General features: G+C 45.9%; 2 protein-coding genes across 12 annotated transcripts in view; both read right to left on the bottom strand.

Annotated features, from left to right (window-relative positions):
• LOC309382118 (chromodomain-helicase-DNA-binding protein 8-like) overlaps nucleotides 1–7,448 on the bottom strand; it is a 146,450-nt gene extending 139,002 nt beyond the window's left edge. For 3 of the 10 annotated variants that reach the window (XM_081933609.1, XM_081933618.1, XM_081933617.1), the window contains exons 1-2: nucleotides 7,229–7,444; nucleotides 1,786–1,856 (exon numbers count right to left, since the gene is read on the bottom strand). The gene's annotated coding sequence lies outside the window, so the exon portion shown is untranslated. Of the gene's footprint in view, nucleotides 1–1,785; nucleotides 1,857–6,711; nucleotides 6,800–7,228 lie in introns of those variants that run through there. The other 7 variants (XM_081933611.1, XM_081933610.1, XM_081933616.1 and 4 more) reach the window with 7 other exon arrangements.
• A 5,952-nt stretch (nucleotides 7,449–13,400) lies between these two features.
• The window catches only part of LOC309382125 (ras-related protein Rab-2-like), a 32,673-nt gene continuing 27,205 nt past the window's right edge, over nucleotides 13,401–18,868 (bottom strand). For both annotated transcript variants that reach the window (XM_081933629.1, XM_081933628.1), the window contains exons 6-8: nucleotides 17,544–17,655; nucleotides 15,985–16,053; nucleotides 13,401–13,879 (exon numbers count right to left, since the gene is read on the bottom strand). In XM_081933629.1, coding sequence (XP_081789755.1) covers nucleotides 13,775–13,879; nucleotides 15,985–16,053; nucleotides 17,544–17,655 — 286 coding nt within the window. In that variant the 3' untranslated portion in view covers nucleotides 13,401–13,774. The remainder of the gene's footprint in view (nucleotides 13,880–15,984; nucleotides 16,054–17,543; nucleotides 17,656–18,868) is intronic.

Below are 18,868 nucleotides of genomic sequence, written 5' to 3'. Positions count from 1 at the left end.
TTTTGGGATGTGTGCTTTTAAATGTTGTACGCCGCCCTGAGTCCTTTGGGAGAAGGGCGGCATATAAATCCAATAAAAACAAAAACAAACAAACAAATATACTGTATTTCCTGAAAATAAGGCAGGGTCTTATTTTCTTTTGACATCCCCCACTCCTTCCGAAATAAGCGCTTGGCCTTTTATTCTCATAGAGGTCTTATTATTTTTTTAGGTGCAGGAGGTCCCTTAACCACGGGCCACGGATCAGCTGATCCAGGGAAGGCTGGAAACTCTGTCTGTTTCTGGCTCGCTCTCGCTGGGCCTGCCGCTCTTTTTGCGGCCGCCACTAAGAGAAGGGGCAGGGTAGCTAGGGTTCGCGGGAGCGGCCTCCGCCAGGCCGTTCCTCGTGGATGGCAGGTGCATGGGGCATGTTCGCCCCACTTCTGTCCCCAGGAAATGGCGGGCATCGGCTGTGCGTGCATTTAAATATTTTCAGGGAGGGGCTTATTTTCAGGGAAGGGCTTATATTAGCGCATGGACGCAAAAGTGTTATTATCCGGGGAGGTCTTATTTTCGGGGAAACAGGGTATTAATCTACGCTTCTGGGAGGTTGTTTGGCTTGGGTATGGGAGAGATGGTCAAGGAAACGGACGGTACTGTCTTCCTCAAACGGACATTCCCCCGAAGTCCCATAGTTGGTTCATCCCCAACTATCATGACTGTGGTGTTATGGGAGGTGTAGTGCACCACATCTGGAAGGCAACTGGATAAGGAGAGAGTATTTAAAACCCAGCCAAGAGAGATTCCAGAGGACCTCCATCCTTCCCCGCCCCACCAAGACAAGAGTCCGTGCCGTCAGCAATCCCATTCACAGAGCAGTCCAGATCCAACTGCTTTAATAGCAGTATTATTATTATTATTTTTTACACCAAGAAAATGGACCAGTCAATCATGAAATACTAAGGACCTTCCCTTCTGGAAGGGGAAGAGATACAGTATTTGGTTGTGGTTCACCAAGCCCTCTCCAAATTCCTTTTCCAACGTCCCCCCCTAATCACCTTGTTTCCCCTTCTTTAAATTATAGGGCTAAGATACAAATACAGGCCTTCCTCATTTTATTAAAAATGGATCTTTAGCTGTCATGACAGAGTCCACCCGTATGCAAATGCGGTGTTTTCATATTATTATTTCACTGTTTAGACTACTACCTCTCTACAATGTAACAGGAAAAAGCAGACTGTAATGGTTATGGAGAAATAAAGACTGAGGAGAGGATAGTGGAAAAGCTATCCTTTTCATATAATTCAGAAGAGGGCTGGAAGGGACCTTGGAGGCCTTCTAGTCCAACCCCTGCTCAAGCCGGAGACCCTATGCCATTTCAGACTAATGGCTGACCAGTCTCTTCCTAAAAACTTCCAGCGTTGGAGCATTCGGTAACATACAGGGACACCAATACAGGTCAAAAATATTTCAGACCTATAACCCACTTAGAGCAAACCCACTTTGCTTTCAAATGCATAGCACTGCTGTGCCACTGTATTATCAGAAAGGCGGAAAAAGACAATGAAACGATACATTCTCAACTTCCAAAACTCCTCCCTCCTTTCATGCTCATTTAAAGAGCGCATTTCTAACGAGTTGCGCTTGTCCTGGGTCGCATATTCATTCTTTTCGATTTTCTCCAATAACGCGGGTTTTCCGTTTCGGGCTTAAAACACATAAGCGCAAACGTTTTCAAACCCACCTCTTTTGACAGCAACCTCACAAAACAACTTTTCTGCCGTTCAGCGGTCAAGCTACACTTACCCGACGGTAAATTCACACTGAGTCTAACGGAGTTTACTTCCATGTAAAAAGCATCGATTTGCAGCTGCTTTCTGCAGAAGAAGAAAAGAAGAGATGAACAATCAGGGCTTTGCCCGGCAACGGTCCTCACTGAGTGACTCCGGTCTCACTCAGTGGCCAGGGCAGCGTGCCGCCCCAGGGGGCTTGTGGCAGTCCTTGCTGGTGATCAGAGGCTATAGCGCGGTACTGGGAGGCAAAATCCGCGGGTCCAAACCTTTTTCTTTGACTTTTTTTTTAAAAAACCGTTCAGTGAGTGGACTGAGTCGATAACTTGGTAGTACCTGGTGGCCAGGGGGTGTTCCCAAAGAGCTTATCTGACTCAGTCCAATCAATGAGAGGACAAAGTTAACCCAGTCTGGACACTCCTCCCCCTCACTATGGAGAAAATGACTGTGCCTGTAACACTTTCAGCTTTTGGAGGGAGTCCCTTTTGGAAATTTCACACTAGGGTCAAAGTTGGCTTTCCGCAACCTGCCCTGGTTGAGGCGGTGTGGGAATTGCAGTCTAACCTGCTAACCAGAGCACCACACCAGTAGGCATAAGAGCAGTGATGGCTAACGTTATTGGTGCCGAGTGCCCAAAGTGCGTGCATAACCGCAAAATGCAATGTGTGCGCCCCACCCGTGCATGCGCCCCATGTCCCCCCACCCGCGCATGCACATACATTTGCTTCCAGGTTGGTGCAGGAGGCTTTCCCAAAATGAAGTGCGGGGAGGCCTTGCGCGGCGCCCCACACCCCATTCCAAAATGGGGTGTGGGGAGGGCATGCGCGGGAACCCCCAAAATGCAATGCGAATGCCCCCACACACATGCACCCCTCTCCCTCGCGCATGCGTGACAGAGATCTGAAAGACAGCTGGCCAGCGGGAGGCATGCGCGCATGCGCAGTGGAACTGGGTTGCAACGACAGCTGACGTGCTTGCAGAGGGCTCATGCGTGCCACAGGTTCTCCATCATGTGTTTCCATATTTTGACGACACCCTTTTGAAAAACTACAAGTCACACCTCTTTTCTCCACCAATCTCCTTAATTGAAGCAGAATTACAGAAAAATGACCTGTGTTTGTAATCCCATCTCTTTCCCCCCTCCCCGCCCCAATCTCAAAACAGAGCAAAATACACTCGTGGTTGGAAAAGATGATACAACAACATATTGACTTAAAACCAGAAATATTCCTGTTGGGGATTTTACCAGAAATTTATAATAAAGAAAATATATATTTGATTATCCATGCTATAACAGCAGCTGGGATTGCATTTGCACAAAACTGGAAAAGCGAAAGGATTCCTACAGAGGAGAATTGGATTAGGAAAATACTAGAATGTGAAGAAATGAACAGTTGAAGTCTGGCAATTAAAGAGAAAGAACAAACTGATGATTATATTATATGGGAATCATTTGTATCGACGGTTAGAGAATAAAAGAATTAGAAGTAAAAATAGTTGTGATGTATGTATGTATGTATGTATGTATGTATGTATGTATGTATATGTATTTGTGTTACAACCCCTGGTATTACCCAGTAAGGGTATGGCTAGCTGATGAGAGCTAAATAGCTTGAAATAGATCTATACTAGTCTCCCTTTATTTATCAGCACAAACACAACATACATACATACATATATATATGGATGTATGTATTTGTGTTATATGTGTGTATATGTATGTATGTGTATATATGCATATATATATATATATATATATATATATATATATATATATATATATATATATATATGCATATATGTATGTATATGTATATGTATGTATGTGTATATGTATGCATGTATGTATGTATGTATGTGTGTATGTGTACCAATAAACATAATTAACAAAAATAAATCAAGAAGAGGATTGTTACAGTATTAGACATTTAAGATGTTGGTATTAAGCTAGGAATAGAATAATGAGTAGGATTGCAAATTTTAATCGCTATTGCACAAAATATTTGTATCCAGATGACACGCTGTTTAATGGAAGATGGGTTGTCTATATTAAAATAAAATAAAAACTTTATAAAAAAACACACCAGAGCAGCTTAAGGTCATATTGTGATCTGTGAAAATGTGAATGCCATGTATTCCAGCTGCAATTTTCCAGTCAGAAGTTCCAGTTTTCAGCCAAACCAGAGTAAATGATGGGGGTTTCTCTCCCCCCTCCCCCACCCAGCCTAGGTGAAACAGGAAAAGATTCTATATTGTGACCTTGTCTGGTGTGAATGGCAAATTGAGAGAGAAGAGGGCACTGTGCCCCCTTGGGAGGGGTAGAAACTAAAACAAATGCAGTTGCAGGAGGGTGATAACATCTGGCTACCTGTGCAATGATGAATAATAATTTTGAACTTATTAGATCTGAATATTCTGACTTTGCAAAAAAAAACATCACCCTACTAGGAATTGCCTATATACTTCAGACGTTACCTGAACAGCTCTTAGGTCCTTGGTTAGGACCTACCTGAACGGTTTTTACCAGATATCACTACTGTGGAAAAGAAAAGAAAAGAAAAGAAAAAGTCTGGTTCATAGATATTGCAATACCAAATGATGCACGAATTGAGGAGAAACAGCTAGAAAAAATAATAATTTGCAAATTAAACTTGAGCTATTATGGAGGAATAAATCAAGGGTTGTTACCAATAGTAATAGGAGCCCTTGGAGCAATACCCAAAAGGGCTGCTTAGATACATGGAAATTTTGAACTTCTTAACACCTGAATATTCTGATGTTGCAAAAAGCCCCAACCTACTTGAAGCTGTCTATATCAGTGGTTCTCAACCTGTGGGTCGGGAGCCCTTTGGGGGTCGAATGACCCTTTCACAGGGGTCGCCTAAGGCCATTGGAAAACACATATTTTTGATGGTCTTAGGAACCGAGACACCAATTTTATGGTTGGGGGTCACCACATGAGGAACTGTATTAAAGGGTCGCGGCACGGGGAAGGTTGAGAACCACTGGCCTATATACTCAGACGCTACCTTAACAGCTCTTAGGTCTTTGGTTAGGATTTGAACTGTTTTTATCAGTCCCAGACAGTGAATTGAAAATTAATAATATGAATACTAATAATAGAACCTACCTTAACAGCTCTTAGGAGCTTGTTTATGACTGGAACTGGAAGTTTTTACCAGTCCCAGACTGTGAATTGAACTGAAGATTAATAATACGAAAGATACTGATACTAATAATACTCAAGATGATGCTACCTTAATAGCTCTTAGGTCCTTGGTTAGGACTGGAACTGTTCAGCTTTTACCAGCCCCAGACTGAATTGAAGATTAATACTAATAATACTAAGATGCTACCCTAACAGCTCTTAGGTCCTTGGTTAGGGTTTCAACTGTTAAGCCTTTACTAGTCCCAGATTATGAATCAAATTAAATAATATTAATAGTAATATTAATACTATAATAATAGTATTACCCCAGGTCCTTGGAAAGGACTTCACAGGCAGACAAAAAACAACAACAACCCACCAACCCCAGTCTGAATATCTGACTGGCTGGGCCACCAACCATAACCCTCATCATCATCATATAGATAGATATATAAACAGATAGATATAAATACAGACAGATCAATAGGTCGATAGATATAGATACAGACAGATAGATATAAATACAGATAGATAGATACATATAGATATAAACAGATAGATATAAATACAGATAGATGATAGATATAAACAGATAGATATAAATACAGATAGATATAGATATAAACAGATAGATAGATATAGATATAAACAGATAGATATAGATATAAACAGATATGAATACAGATAGATAGATAAACAGATAGATATAAATACAGATAGATATAAACAGATAGATATAAACAGATAGATATAAATACAGATAGATATAGATATAGGTATAAATAGATAGATATGAATACAGATAGATAGATAGATAGATAGATAGATAGATAGATATAAACAGATAGATATAAATACAGATAGATATATATATAGGTATAAACAGATAGATATGAAGATAGATAGATAGATGAATAGATAGATAGATAGATAGATAGATAGATAGATAGATAGATAGATAGATAGATATAAACAGATATATATATATATATATATATATATATATATATATATATATATATATATATATATATATATATATATATATATAAATACAGATAGAGATATAGATACAAATACAGATAGATAGATATAGATATAAACAGATAGATATACAGATAGATAGCTAGATAGATATAGATATAGATAGATAGATAGATGATGATAGATAGATAGATAGATATAGATAGATAGATAGATATAAATAGGTATAGATAGATAGATAGATAGATAGAGAGAGAGAGAGAGAGAGAGAGAGAGAGAGAGAGACAGAGACAGAGACAGAGACAGAGAGACAGATAGATAAATAGACAGATAGATATAGAGAGGTATAGGTATATATCCTGCCCTTTTCGTCCGGGGGAGGGGAACACCCTACTCAAACCATGACACAGGCAGAAATTTTCGGTCGGGAAAGCGGGCGGGTTAAGGGCTACGTCTCCCCCCCCCCTAGGTGAAGCACCCCTTCTGTGAGGCACCAAAGCCAGACCCCCACAACCAGGCAGTAGCTTGGAAAGAGGCTTACGACGGGAGCCTCAGTCCGGCCTGCTTCTCTCTCGTCCCCCTCCTCCCCATTTTTGAATGAAGTCCACCCTCCCGGGTTGGGGTGTGCAAGGAGGTTCCGGGCCGCCCCTGACGGATGCCCACCTGCAAGGGCAGCACAGCTCCCCTCCACAGACACATGGGCCCTGGAGTCCCTCTCTCTTTCCCCCCACCCCCATCCTGCGCCCCAGGCCTTCCCCCACCCCCAAGGCCTCCAAGGCCTTTGCATCCCGCCAACGTGGGCGAACCCACCTTTGCGTGGCCCTCCCCAGCGGCCCAGAGGGAGCCCGGCATCTCCCGCCTTCAGGTTCCCCGGCGGGGCATCCTTGCAGCGGGGTCGAACCCGGCTGGAAGAGTCGGACCGAAGAAGATGGGATATTGGAAGGAATGGCGGGGGGGGGGGGGGATATAGGGAAAGACCCTCCTTTCTGTCTCCCCCTTCTCTATCACCCACCCCCTCCCTTCCTCTCTCTCCTCTTGCTAAGCGGAGTCTCGATGGTTCCCCCCCCCCTTTTCAACAATTAGGGGAGCGAAGAGAGAGCAAAGGCGGCTCAGCTTCGATTCCTCCTTTTATTCCGTCTAAAATTGGGCCCTCTCTCTCCCCGTAGCAAGAGGAGGGGGAGGGATGGGGACAGTCCCTGCATCGGCCTGCATCCTGCAAAGAGGAAGGCCCATCCCATAATAGACGTGCCCCCCCCTCGAAGCCTCGTGTGGGTCGGCGAAAGGGGAAGAGTTTACTCCAAAAAAAAAAAAAGAAGCGGGGTCTTACCTGGGAGGTGTGGATGGGTGGGGGAGGGGGTTCTCCCCACCTCCGCCTCGCCCTTTTTTTTTGAGGAGCCACTCACTCCTCCCGCCCCCTCCCCTCTCGGAGGGAGAGAGCCGAGAGAACAAGGCAGCCGAGCATGGACGGTGCAACCTAACTTACCCTCGGACGCCTCCAAGCCCCGCCTACCACGCTTGCTTAGGCGACGGCTCGCTGCCGAAAAGGCCCAATGAGGTTCCGAAGCGGAGGCGGCGTAGCCGCGGAAGGGACGGGTGGGCGGGTGAAGCGAGCAAGCAGGTTAGGTTGAGAGACCGTCCAGGAAGTCTCTCGCCCGCTCGCTCGCTCGCTGCGGAGGAAGGAGGGGGGGAGGGTGGAAGCGAGAGCGGGGGGGGGGCTTCCTTGGAGGAAGCTGTCTAAATAGGCGCCTGATTTGCTCCTCCTCCTCCTCTACGGCAATGGGCTCAATGCGATATCCAATCAACTGTCGTTGGCGGGACGGCCTGCGGGAAGTGGCGCTTCCTCTGCTCTCAGGCCCGCGCAATCAGGCGGCTGTGTTAGTCACCTAGGCGGGGGAAGCCATCTTGGATCGCCTGCTTTTATTACAGGCCCGGGAATGAATGGGGGTGGGTGGGTTTTCCAAGGCCGGGCTGGCCGGAAGTGACTCCGGGCGCTTTTTAAAAGGCTTTTGCCGAAAAGGGGCGGGGCCGCCAACCTTTCCTCCCAGGGGTGCTCGACTTACGACCGCAAGTCGACCCCAAATTTCTGTTGCTAAGCGAGACCGCCCTGAAATGAGCTTTGCCCCGTTTTACGACCTTCCTTGCCAGGCTGGTTTTAAGAGAACCGCCGCCGTTGTTTTCCGATAGCAACACGGTCGTTAAGTGAATCTGGCTTGTCGGAAGGCCACAAAAGATGAGTGCGTGTGATCAATGGCAAGCCGCCCTAAATGTGAAACAGTTGCCAGCTGTCTGCATTTCGATCCCATGACCACGGAGATGCCGCAATGGTCGCTAAGTGTGAAAAGTGGTCATAAGTGTGAGAAACGGTCATAGGTCACTTTTGTTTGCCGTTGCAACTTTTACAACGGTCACTGTTGCAAGTCGAGGATTAGGTGTACAGGGCGGGAAAGCCGCTTCTGTGGTTTGGCTGTTCTCAGCACCCTGACCTGAGGGAATCAATTGGGCGCACACGACCAGACAGAAAAAGGGATTCCACACGTGGGAATCCCATCCGCGCAATTGGATCAATGCCGCATCTCCCTTGTACACTCAGAAAATAAGTGGCCTAGTGGTGCAGCTCTCGCCTCACATTCAGGAGGTGGTGAGTTCGATCCCAGGCAGATACTTCTCTGGGCCCTATGAGAACATATCTGCTGAACAAAACTCCGCATTGGTGACAAGAAAGGCATCTGGCCAGTAAAACGCTCAGCTACATTCAGTTGCCCAGACTGTACCTCGCAAGGGATTATTGGGTCATTAAAAGATGATGATACAGGTCGTCCTTGATTTAACAACAAATCATTTAGTGACCAGTTACAACGGCACTGAAAAAAGTGACTTGCGACTGTTTTTTCACACTTATGACCATTGCAGTGATCAAAATTCAGACAAGCCAAGTCAACAGGGGAGCCAGATTTACTTCACAACGGTGTTACTAACTTAACTGCGGTGATTCCCTTAACAACAGTGGCAAGGAAGGTCATAAAATGGGGCGAAACTCACTTAACTGCCTCGCTTAGCAACAGAGATTTTGGGCTCAATTCTGGTGGAGGACCGCCTTGTCTTTTGCGTGAAATGAATAGAGCTTATTTTTGAGCGGAGATCATAGAAACCAAGACTGACTCCGGAAAGATTCCTTTTGACCCCAAAGGTGCTCTTTCAAGAGGAAACTTGTCTTTGTGGTTTTTCTCTGAAGACGTTTCGCTTCTCATCCAAGGAGCTTCTTTAGCTCTGACTGGATGGTGGAGCTGAAGAAGCTTCTTGAATGAGAAGCGAAACATCTTCAAAGAAAAAAAAAAACACACCAGAAAGTCCAATTGCCTCTTGAAAAAGCACCTTGGGGACAATACTGGATGGCTGAGAATCTCCAAAGACATTGAGATGTATTTGTTCTTGGGAACTCACTAAGGAATGAAAATAAAGAGTCACGGCGTATCGCACACTCAAATCCATGATTTGCAATCTTATACTTTATTCTTATGGTACGTAGGTGATTGCTAGTTGAAAATTGAACCACTTCCACATGACCTGCTTCCGTAGAATACCGAGGAACAGGACAAGGTTCCAGACACAAAAGTCCTCTCCTGCCATCACTTCACACCCTGCTGATGAAAGGCCAGACACGCTGGGTAGGCCTTGTTGCAAGGATGCCCGACCATCGCATCCCCAAACAGCTGCTTTACGGTGAACTGTCTCAAGGAAAGAGATCGCATGGGGGACAAAGGAAGCGATACAAAGACACGTTGAAAGCCTCCTTCAAGTCCCTGGATATTGACACCATTTCCTGGAAAACCCTAGCACAAGATCGATCGATACGTAAGGTTCTACATTTAGGCAAGAAAAACGAAATGCACAGGTACAGTATAGGTGGTACCTTGCTCAATAGTAGTAACTGTGAGAGGGATCTTGGAGTCCTAGTGGACAACCATTTAAATATGAGCCAGCAGTGTGCAGCGGCTGTCAAATAAAGCCAACACAGTTCTAGGCTGCATCAACAGAGGGAGAGAATCAAGATCACGTGAAGTGTTAATACCACTTTATAATGCCTTGGTAATGCCACACTTGGAATACGGCATTCAGTTTTGGTCGCCACAATGTGGAAAAGATGTGGAGACTCTAGAAAGAGTGCAGAGAAGAGCAACAAAGAGGATTAGGGGACTGGAGACTAAAACATATGAAGAACGGTTGCAGGAACTGGGTATGACTAGTTTAATGAAAAGAAGAACTGGGGGAGACATGATAGCAGTGTTCCAATATCTCAGGGGCTGCCCCAAAGAAGAGGGAGTCAAACTATTCTCCAAGGCACCTGAGGGTAGAACAAGAAGCAATGGATGAAAACTAATCAAGGAGAGAAGCAACTTAGAACGGAGGAGAAACTTCCTGACAGTTAGAACAATTAATCGCTGGAACAGAAGTTGCCTCCAGAAGTTGTGAATGCCCCAACACTGGAAATCTTTAAGAAGATGTTGGATAGCCATTTGTCTGAAACGGTATAAGGTTTCCTGCCTAAGCAGGGGGTTGGACTAGAAGACCTCCAAGGTCCCTTCCAACTCTGCTATTGTATTGATACAGCGCACGGTGATCCACCCAAGGCTGCCAGACATCTGAGGACTGAAGAACAACCAAGAGAAGCGGGCACTCCGCAAAGCCAGAGCTGCAAAGGCTGCAACAATGGTGCCCACCCAGGTCTCCCCGACAACCTTTCATGCCCGTATAGGCCTTACCAGCCACCTGAGGACACATCGTGGGCAGCCCCACAGCCTGTTAGATGTCAAGGTGCTCTTTGAACCCGATGGATGAATATTATCATCAGTTGAAAATTAACGTATTTTTCAAAGTCTAAGATGCACCGAAGTATCAGATGCACCAAGGTTTTGAAGAGGCAAATTCAAAAAAAAAAAAGTTTTGGCACCACTCTCCGGACCTCCCCAAAAAACAGTCCGTTTTTTGTGAAAATGGGCCCATTTTTTGGGGGGGGGTCAAAAAAGGGCATGCATAACTTTTAGGAGTGCTCCTGGGGGTTGGCGGGGGCAAAATTAAGCAGATTTCACTCATTTCTTCCCTCCCCAGCCCCCAGGAGCACTCTGGAAGCCTCCTAAAGGCTCTGTACGGCCATTGTGGTGAAGGGGGCGAGGTTTCAGGAGGCAAAAACTGCTGTATTCAGTGTATAAGATACGCCCAGATTTTCAGCCTCTTTTTTGAGGGAAAAAGGTGCATCTTATACTCCGTCAAATACAGTACTTGATGGCACATCGTCGTTTATTAAAATTGCACGTATTTTAAAAAAAATTTAAATTCTCCACGCTTGTTCTACGCTACATCTGCAAGCCTGTTTTAAAAGAGCAGTCCGTTATTTATAACAAAAAATAAACAAACATAAAAAGTAGGTACCATTTTTTAAACGTCGATCACTTTTCTGAACGAATCCTGGAATTTAAGACTATAGAAAAAAGGCTTACTCTGCGAGGTTGGTGAGAACGCAGCTTCTAAAATGTACATCTGTGAACGTTGGTGAAAGAGAGGGGAAAAAACGTTCCCACTTTCAGAACTAAAATTGCAGTCGGCCAAAGTCCTTTTTGAAATAATGCATCATGAATTATTCCCGGCATATACTCAGAAGTGATGGATGGTGATCTACAACGATTAAGGTATGGGTACAGGTTCCCCTTGCACATATGCGCTAGTTGTTTCTGACTCTAGGGGGCAGTGCTCATCTCCATTTCAAAGCCGAAGAGCCAGCGCTGTCCGAAGACGTCTCCGTGGTCATGTGGCCGGCATGACTAAATGCCGAAGGCGCACAGAACGTTGTTACCTTCCCACCAAAGGTGGTCCCTATTTTGTTACTTGCATTTTTGACGTGCTTTCGAACTGCTAGGTTGGCCGAAACTGGGACAAGTAACGGGAGCTCAGGGATCCGAACCGCTGAACTGTCGACCTTTCCGATCGACAAGCTCAGCGTCTTAGCCACTGAGACACCGCATCCCTGGTAAAAGATTACCTAAAAAAGTACCTTTCCCCAATAGTGCCCATTCTGAAGAAGACAAACCTAAACGTACAATACGAACTGACAAAATTGTTGAAACCTGTAACAGAATTCTTTCTTAAAAAGACAAATATTTTGAGGCATAGTCTTCCTTCATTTTTCAGTTTGTTTCCAAATTTAATTTTGATGAAAAGGCCCAATGATCATAGTACATAATACTAATATCCAAAACGGAAATGTATGCTGATAGAACATCCATTTCCCCCCCTCTGATATTTAATCCTGGTAGCACCTAAGCGATGCATACGGTTGCAATTTGATTCCTCGAAGGTTTTTGTCATAACTTAAACCAATAGGTCAAGCGTGTTTTATTTTGGAAACAACCGAAGCCACCAAGAATAACCAAACCCAAGGTTTGTTCCAACAGAGCCTCTAAACCTGGTCCTGATCCTTTGGAACCTCCAGAGAAAAAGAAGTCAGAGAGCTGACACTGGAAAAACCACGCTGAAGGTCTTGAAGAACAATTAAACAGGGGTCATTAAAGGCAACCTTAAATGTTGGTTACGTTTGTTACACATTTATCAACCTTGTGTTTAAAAATTTCTGTGGAGATTTGCCTTTAAAATCTTTTGTGGTTTAATGTGTTTCCCCCCCCCCTCTGTAGTCCTTTCTTACTTAAGAGATAGTCCGCTATTTGTTTAGTGACCAGCCAAAGTTACAACGGCAGAAATAAAAGTGACTTACGACCATGTTTCACCCGTAACGGCCATTGCAGCATCCCCATGGTCAAGTGATCAAAATTTGGGCACTTGGCAACCAGGGTTATATTTACGACGGACGCAGCGTGCTGAAGTTAGCGGCGACCTTCGCTCGATCACCCTGTTGCTAACCCAACGAGTGCGGCGATTCGCTTTAACGATGGCGGCAGAGGGAGGTCGCAAAGTGGAGCCAAGCTCGCTTAAACCGCTGTTTTGCTTAGCCATAACCTCGGGCCGCCGCCGCCGTCGTTCAGTCGAGGACTAACCTCCTCCATTGGAAAGCTGCATTAAAAGAACCGCCATGGCAGAATATGAAACCAATCATTTGGTATAGTCCAGGGGTTGGCAACCTTAAACACTCAAAAACCCACAAAGGTCCTAACAGGAAGCCCCCGCCCTCCCCACCGTTCAATTCAGAAGCCGCCGGGAAGTCCGGTTCCTCCACCATAGAGTCTCCTCCTAGCACGGCCTCCTTTTTCCTTTACCTGTCCTAACCAATTGATAACCCTATCAATTGTGGAGCTGGCCAGCAACAGGGAGCCACAGCAGAGGGATGAGAGAGCCACATGCGGCTCCGGAGCCGCAGGTTGCTTACCCCCGTCTTAAGAGAAACCACATCTCATTCCTGCCCTAGTGTTTTCCACCCCCAATGTTAGGTCACATCCCTGACCCCTGGTATAATCCTTCGCTTCCCTTTCCCGCAAAAAAGAACCAGATGAAAGCAAATGTGAAAACGTTTTAATAGGAAGCGGAGAAAGCGTACATCGCAGCTTAATATTAAAATCAGGTACGGCGACCTGCAAGATCCTCCCCCCCCCCCCCAAATTAAATGGAGTCCAAGGGAAGGATGTTTTCAACAGCGGGGAGAAAAGTCACTGCTGACATAAAGCCAAATTGGAGAAGGGAAATAAATACCTTTCCTTCTAGAAGAAAAAAGCCAGACGGCCCTTGATTGGGGAGACCCAAGATTAGATTCAGGTGAGCCCCAAATTCATATAAAAAGGAGAAAGGAAAACTGGGCTGGAAAATCTTTGCCTTCCCCCAATGCTGTTTGAATAAGAAATACAAAGCACCCTCCTCAGGATTTCAAGCAAACTTAGCAACAGCCCGATCGGTCCCCAGAGCCTTGTGGTCCCGGGCGGACGGATGTCCCAGCCGGAATAATCGCTGGTTGTTTAGCGCCAATCCTGATCCCGTTTCCCTGGAACGGGAGAAGAAAAGGGATTTAGCCCCGGAAACATGGAAAACAAAGGCGCTCTGACCACCCAAAGCTTATACTCTACACCAGGGGTGTCCAACTGGATTTCGTCAAGGGCCAGATCAGCGAGCGGAGATGGCGCAGTGGTTAGAGCGCAGTACTGCAGGCTACTTCAGCTGACTGGCAGTCGGCTGCAGTTTGGCAGTTCGACTCTCACCAGGCTCAGGGTTGACTCAGCCTTCCATCCTTCCCAGGTGGGTAAAATGAGGACCCAGATTGTTGGGGGCAATAGGCTGACTCTGTAAACTGCTTAGAGAGGGCTGTAAAAGCACTATGAAGCGGTGTGTGTGTGTGTGCGTGCGTGCGTGCGAAATGCTACCGGTTCGGGCCGGTTCACCCGAAACGGTAGTAAAAAAAATGCTACTGGTTTGCACAACCGGTAGTAAAAAATACTAAAAAAAAAAGTAAAAAGAAAAGTTCCAACAATCGCACGTCTCACAGCTGATCTTAGCCACTTTAAAAAAAAAAAATTTAAGCATGTTTTTTTGCTACAGGTTCTCCACAAATGGTGGGGAGGGGGGCATGTCCGTTTTTGCACAAGGTTGTGGGGGTGCTGAGAAAGAAAGGAGGAAAGAAGGAGAAAGAAGGGAGAAAGAAAGAAAAAAGAGAGAAAGAAAGGAGGGAGAACGTAGGGAGAAAGAAAGAAAGAAGAAAGAAAGAGAAAAAGGGAGAAATAAAGAAAGAAGGGAGAAAGAAAAAAGAAAGAAAGAAGGGAGAAAGAAGGGAGAAAGAAAAAAGGGAAAGAGAAGGTAGAAGGAAAGAAAGAAAGAAAGAAAGAAAGAAAGAAAGAAAGAAAGAAGGGAGAAAGTAGGGAGAAAGAAAGAAGGGAGAAAGAAAGAGAAAAAGGGAGAAATAAAGAAAGAAGGGAGAAAGAAAAAAAGAAAGAAGGGAGAAAGAAATAAAAAGAAAGAAAGGGAGAAAGAAGGGAGAAAGAAAGAAAGAAAGGAGAAAGTAGGGAGAAAGAAAGAAAGGAGAAAGAAAGAGAAAAAAGGGAGAAATAAAGAAAGAAGGGAGAAAGGAGAAAGAAAAAAAGAAAGAAAGAAGGGAGAAAGAAGGGAGAAAGAAATAAAAAGAAAGAAAGAAAAAAGGGAGAAAGAAAGAAAGAAGGGAGAAAGAAAGGAGAAAGAAAGAAAAAGAAAGAAAGAAAAAAGGGAGAAAGAAAGGAGAAAGAAAGAAAAAGAAAGAGGGGAGAAAGAAAGGGAGAAAGAAAGAAAGGAGAAAGAAGGGAGAAAGAATTAAAAAGAAAGAAAAAAGGGAGAAAGAAAGAAATGAGAAAGAAGGGAGAAAGAAAGAAAAAGAAAGAAGGGAGAAAGAAAGGGAGAAAGAAAGAAGGGAGAAAGAAAGAACGAACAAAGGGAAAAAGAAAGGACGGAGAAAGAAGGGAGGGAGAAAGAAAGAAAGAAAGGAGAAAGAAAGAGAAAGAAAGGGAGGGAGGGAGGGAGGAAAAGGGAGAGGAAGGAAGGACTACAAGCCTGGCACTAGACATAACTTGAGAGGATAATCCAGGGCTGGAGGGGTCCTGGAAGTCATCTAGTCCAACCCTGCTCCAGCAGGACATTGTTAAAGTGAGTTTCTCTCTTTTGATCCTCGAGTTACATGACGACATAGCCACATCCACCCAGTCCCATGACCCCACCAAGCCATGCCTATCAAGCCATGCCCACAAAACTGGTATTAAACTTTTTTTAGATTTCACCACTGATGAAGCGGTATATAAAGCACTATTGCTATTTTAGTTCTCCACCATGAGCTGGCGGGGTTGGGGGATTAGGGTTAGAGGGTTAGAGCTGGGGGGGGGGGGGAGAGACATGATGGATGCCTCCAGCAGCACTTTGCCAGCCAAGAACGGGCCGCACGGACGCCCCCGCGAGGCAACTTCTAGAGGCAAGTTGTCCCACTGATCAATTGTTCTACCTATCAAGAATTTTTTTCCTTAGTTCTAAGTTGCTTCTCTTCCCTGATGAATTAGAATAAGGCGGCTCCGTCCCAGGACGGAATTCCTGGCTACGGGTTTGACCGCGAGCCCGAGAGGCTTCCGTCCAGCTCACCTCATTGGAAATGTCAAGCTCGCCCTGCTGGATCTTTCTGTAGATGGCTTTCGCTGTGTTGAGGAAGGCCTGGGAACGGGAAAACGGGAAAAAAGAAGAAGAAGAAAAAAATTCAAGATCAGGGTAAGAGCCGCTAGAATATAGACTCCTATTCGTCTCTCATCAGAAGAGGTTTTGGAAACTGTTCTGACCCCCTCCTCTTGTATAACAAGTCACTCCGACACAAAGTCTCTTCCAGATGTTTATTGACATACAGGTTCAACTTTGGCAGCAATCCAGCCTGCCAAGGTCAAGATAGCACTCTGGGCAGCAATCCAGCTACAGCGACACCCCTTGGCAGCAATCCTGCTACCAAGCTCCAGATAATCACTTTAGCAGCATTCCTGCCTGCCAAGGTCCAGGGAACAGATTGGCAGCAATCCAGCCTGCCAAAGTAGGACACAGATCTGAGCTTCTCCAACTCCAATGATCAGTTGATTCCTGCAAAGGGTGTGTCCACAAGCAGTCCCTTTATAGTCTGGAGAGGAGTGTAATGATCAGCAGCTGAGAGCAATTACCTCCTGTAATTGCTCAATTGCTCCTTACGCTGGGTAGCATGCCGGTAACGAGCATCTAATAGCTCACTGCTGATGTCTGACTCACTGTCCTGTGACTCCTCCCCACTGCTCCAAGGCATGACATCAGGACCCCCCTTCCTTTGGCTTTCACCATTGCTCCATGCCTCAGGCGCCTCCTGGTGGCCAACCAGCCTCTCTGCGCCCTGCTCAGAGTCGGAACCCTGTCCAGGGTCCTCCACATCCTCCTGAGCCGACTCAGAGGGACTCTCGCCGTCGGAGTCTGGTGGCAACTCCAACGGCTCCTGCTGGGCCACAACAGGAAACTAAGAAAGAGACCACAAGGTAGTCCACCTCCTCCGCCGTCTGGCTGACGGGTTCAGAAGAAGTTATGCCGGGATTTCCGACCGCCGAGTTTGCAACATTTTTTTTTTAATCCTCACTGTTCCAACCGAGGTTTCCCGAGAGCATGAAGCAAACTCCTTGTCCCGACCAAAAAAACTCCTTTTATTAATTGACTGTGAATTCTGCTCATTCACATCCAGCAAAGTCTTTCAAGGGAGGATTTACGGTCACAGACTTTCTCTGGCTTGGAGAGCTGCCAGGCAGGTATCTGCAAAACTTGGCAAGGAGTCTCGGAGAGTCACAAACCAACGAAGGGAACTTCATTGGCCTCCTGCAAACTCCACTCCCCTTTCGTTCCTCTTTTATTTCCTCTGGGAGGGGCCATTCATCGTCCACTTGTGGCCTTACTCCCAAGTCAACCCTTGTTCTTTAGCTGTTCCCTTCATCTGTCAACTCTGCCCATGGGCACACTGGGAACAGGCTACAGCTGTTTGTCTGACTCTGAAGGCAGCTGATAACTGGCATATGGCTCTGGCCCCCTCTCTGCCTCCGAGCCCTCACGAGAGCCTTCCCCAAACTCCAGGACTGGCCCATGTTCCTCCCCAACCTCCTCACTGTCCAAATCTCTTCCCAGCTCTGCTGGCGGGCCACAACACTCACCTCTTCCACATTGGCTGCTGTCTTTGCCGATGTCTCCATGAAAACCATGCCATGTTCCCGGGCGAAAGCCTCCCCTTCTTCTTTTTGTACAACCCGCCGATGCTCCATGTCACTATGGGAAAAGAGGCAAACACAACGGTCAAGAGAGGATAAGAGCATGAAAAGCTTCAAAGAAAGAGTGATCACTGTCTTCGTTTAATGACCCCATTATCCAATGACGTGTGGTGAGGTTTATGGCTGGTGAGGCACTGACACAGTGGTGGGTTTCAAATATTGTTAGACTTGTGGACTTCAACTCCCAGAATTCCACAGCCAGGCATGCTCAGTTCTGATTTAAAATGACAGCACTTGTTTCTCTCTCCCTTCCTCCCCCTCTGTCAAACACACACACACACACACACACACACACACACGTTTGGACTATCTCTCCTACCCTCTTCCCTCTCTCACTCACTCTCAAACAAACACACACACATACAAAAGTTGGATTGGATATCTTTTCCAGTGGCTTGAAAGCAGCTTCCCCTGCTGCCTTCCCCGAACAGCTCCACCATTGCAAATGCAGCCTGCTGTCTGGGTGGGAAATGCCTGGAACGCAATAAAGCCCACCCACTCACCTCCTGCTGGCAGGCTAGGGTGAGAGGAGAGGCAGAGAAGCCGGATGGGAGCCGATCCGAGCCTTCCAAAAGAAAGAGGCTGGGGGAAAGTGTGTGTGCTACAGCATGGCTTCCGTGGATGACTCTGCTTAACAGTTTAAAAAAGCCTCTAAAAAAGCGTCCTCTACTATGAGGCAGGAGAACTGCGTGCCTCACCTACGTCAGGAATTTTTAGGCTTTTAACCCTTGCTTAACTCTGCTCGAGTGATCATAAAACGCCTAAAGTCAGACTAGAGGAGACATGCAGTTCTCCTGCCTCATAGTAGAGGGCGCTTTGTTAGAGGCTTTTTTTAAACAGTTAAGCAGAGTCATCCACCGTGAGGCAGCAACTAGCTCAGCTTTTTCCTTTTACATTTTTCTTTTCATGATGAGAGCGGTGAGGCTGTGCCTCCCTTGCCTCACCTGACTGCACGTCACTGCCATAATCCCTTGCAGGGTGGAGTTTGGGCAACTGAATAGAGCAAGCACTGAGTTTACTGGCCAGATGCCCTTCTTGTCCCCAATGCGGAGTTTTGTTCAGCAGATATATTCTCATTGTGCCCAGAGGGAGAATTATCTGCCTCTACTTAGGATCAAACTAAGATACAATGATGATACAGATAAACCCCACCTGAAAGTCAGTTAATTCAGCCGCCTGGCCTCAACCCTCTTGGATGGACCCCTGAAGCA

The sequence above is a fragment of the Natrix helvetica genome (assembly GCF_964273705.1).
Source record: "Natrix helvetica genome assembly, chromosome: Z".
Lineage (NCBI taxonomy): Eukaryota > Metazoa > Chordata > Lepidosauria > Squamata > Natricidae > Natrix > Natrix helvetica.
Note: the sequence above shows the minus strand (reverse complement) of the source record. Positions and strands in the feature narration are given on the sequence as shown.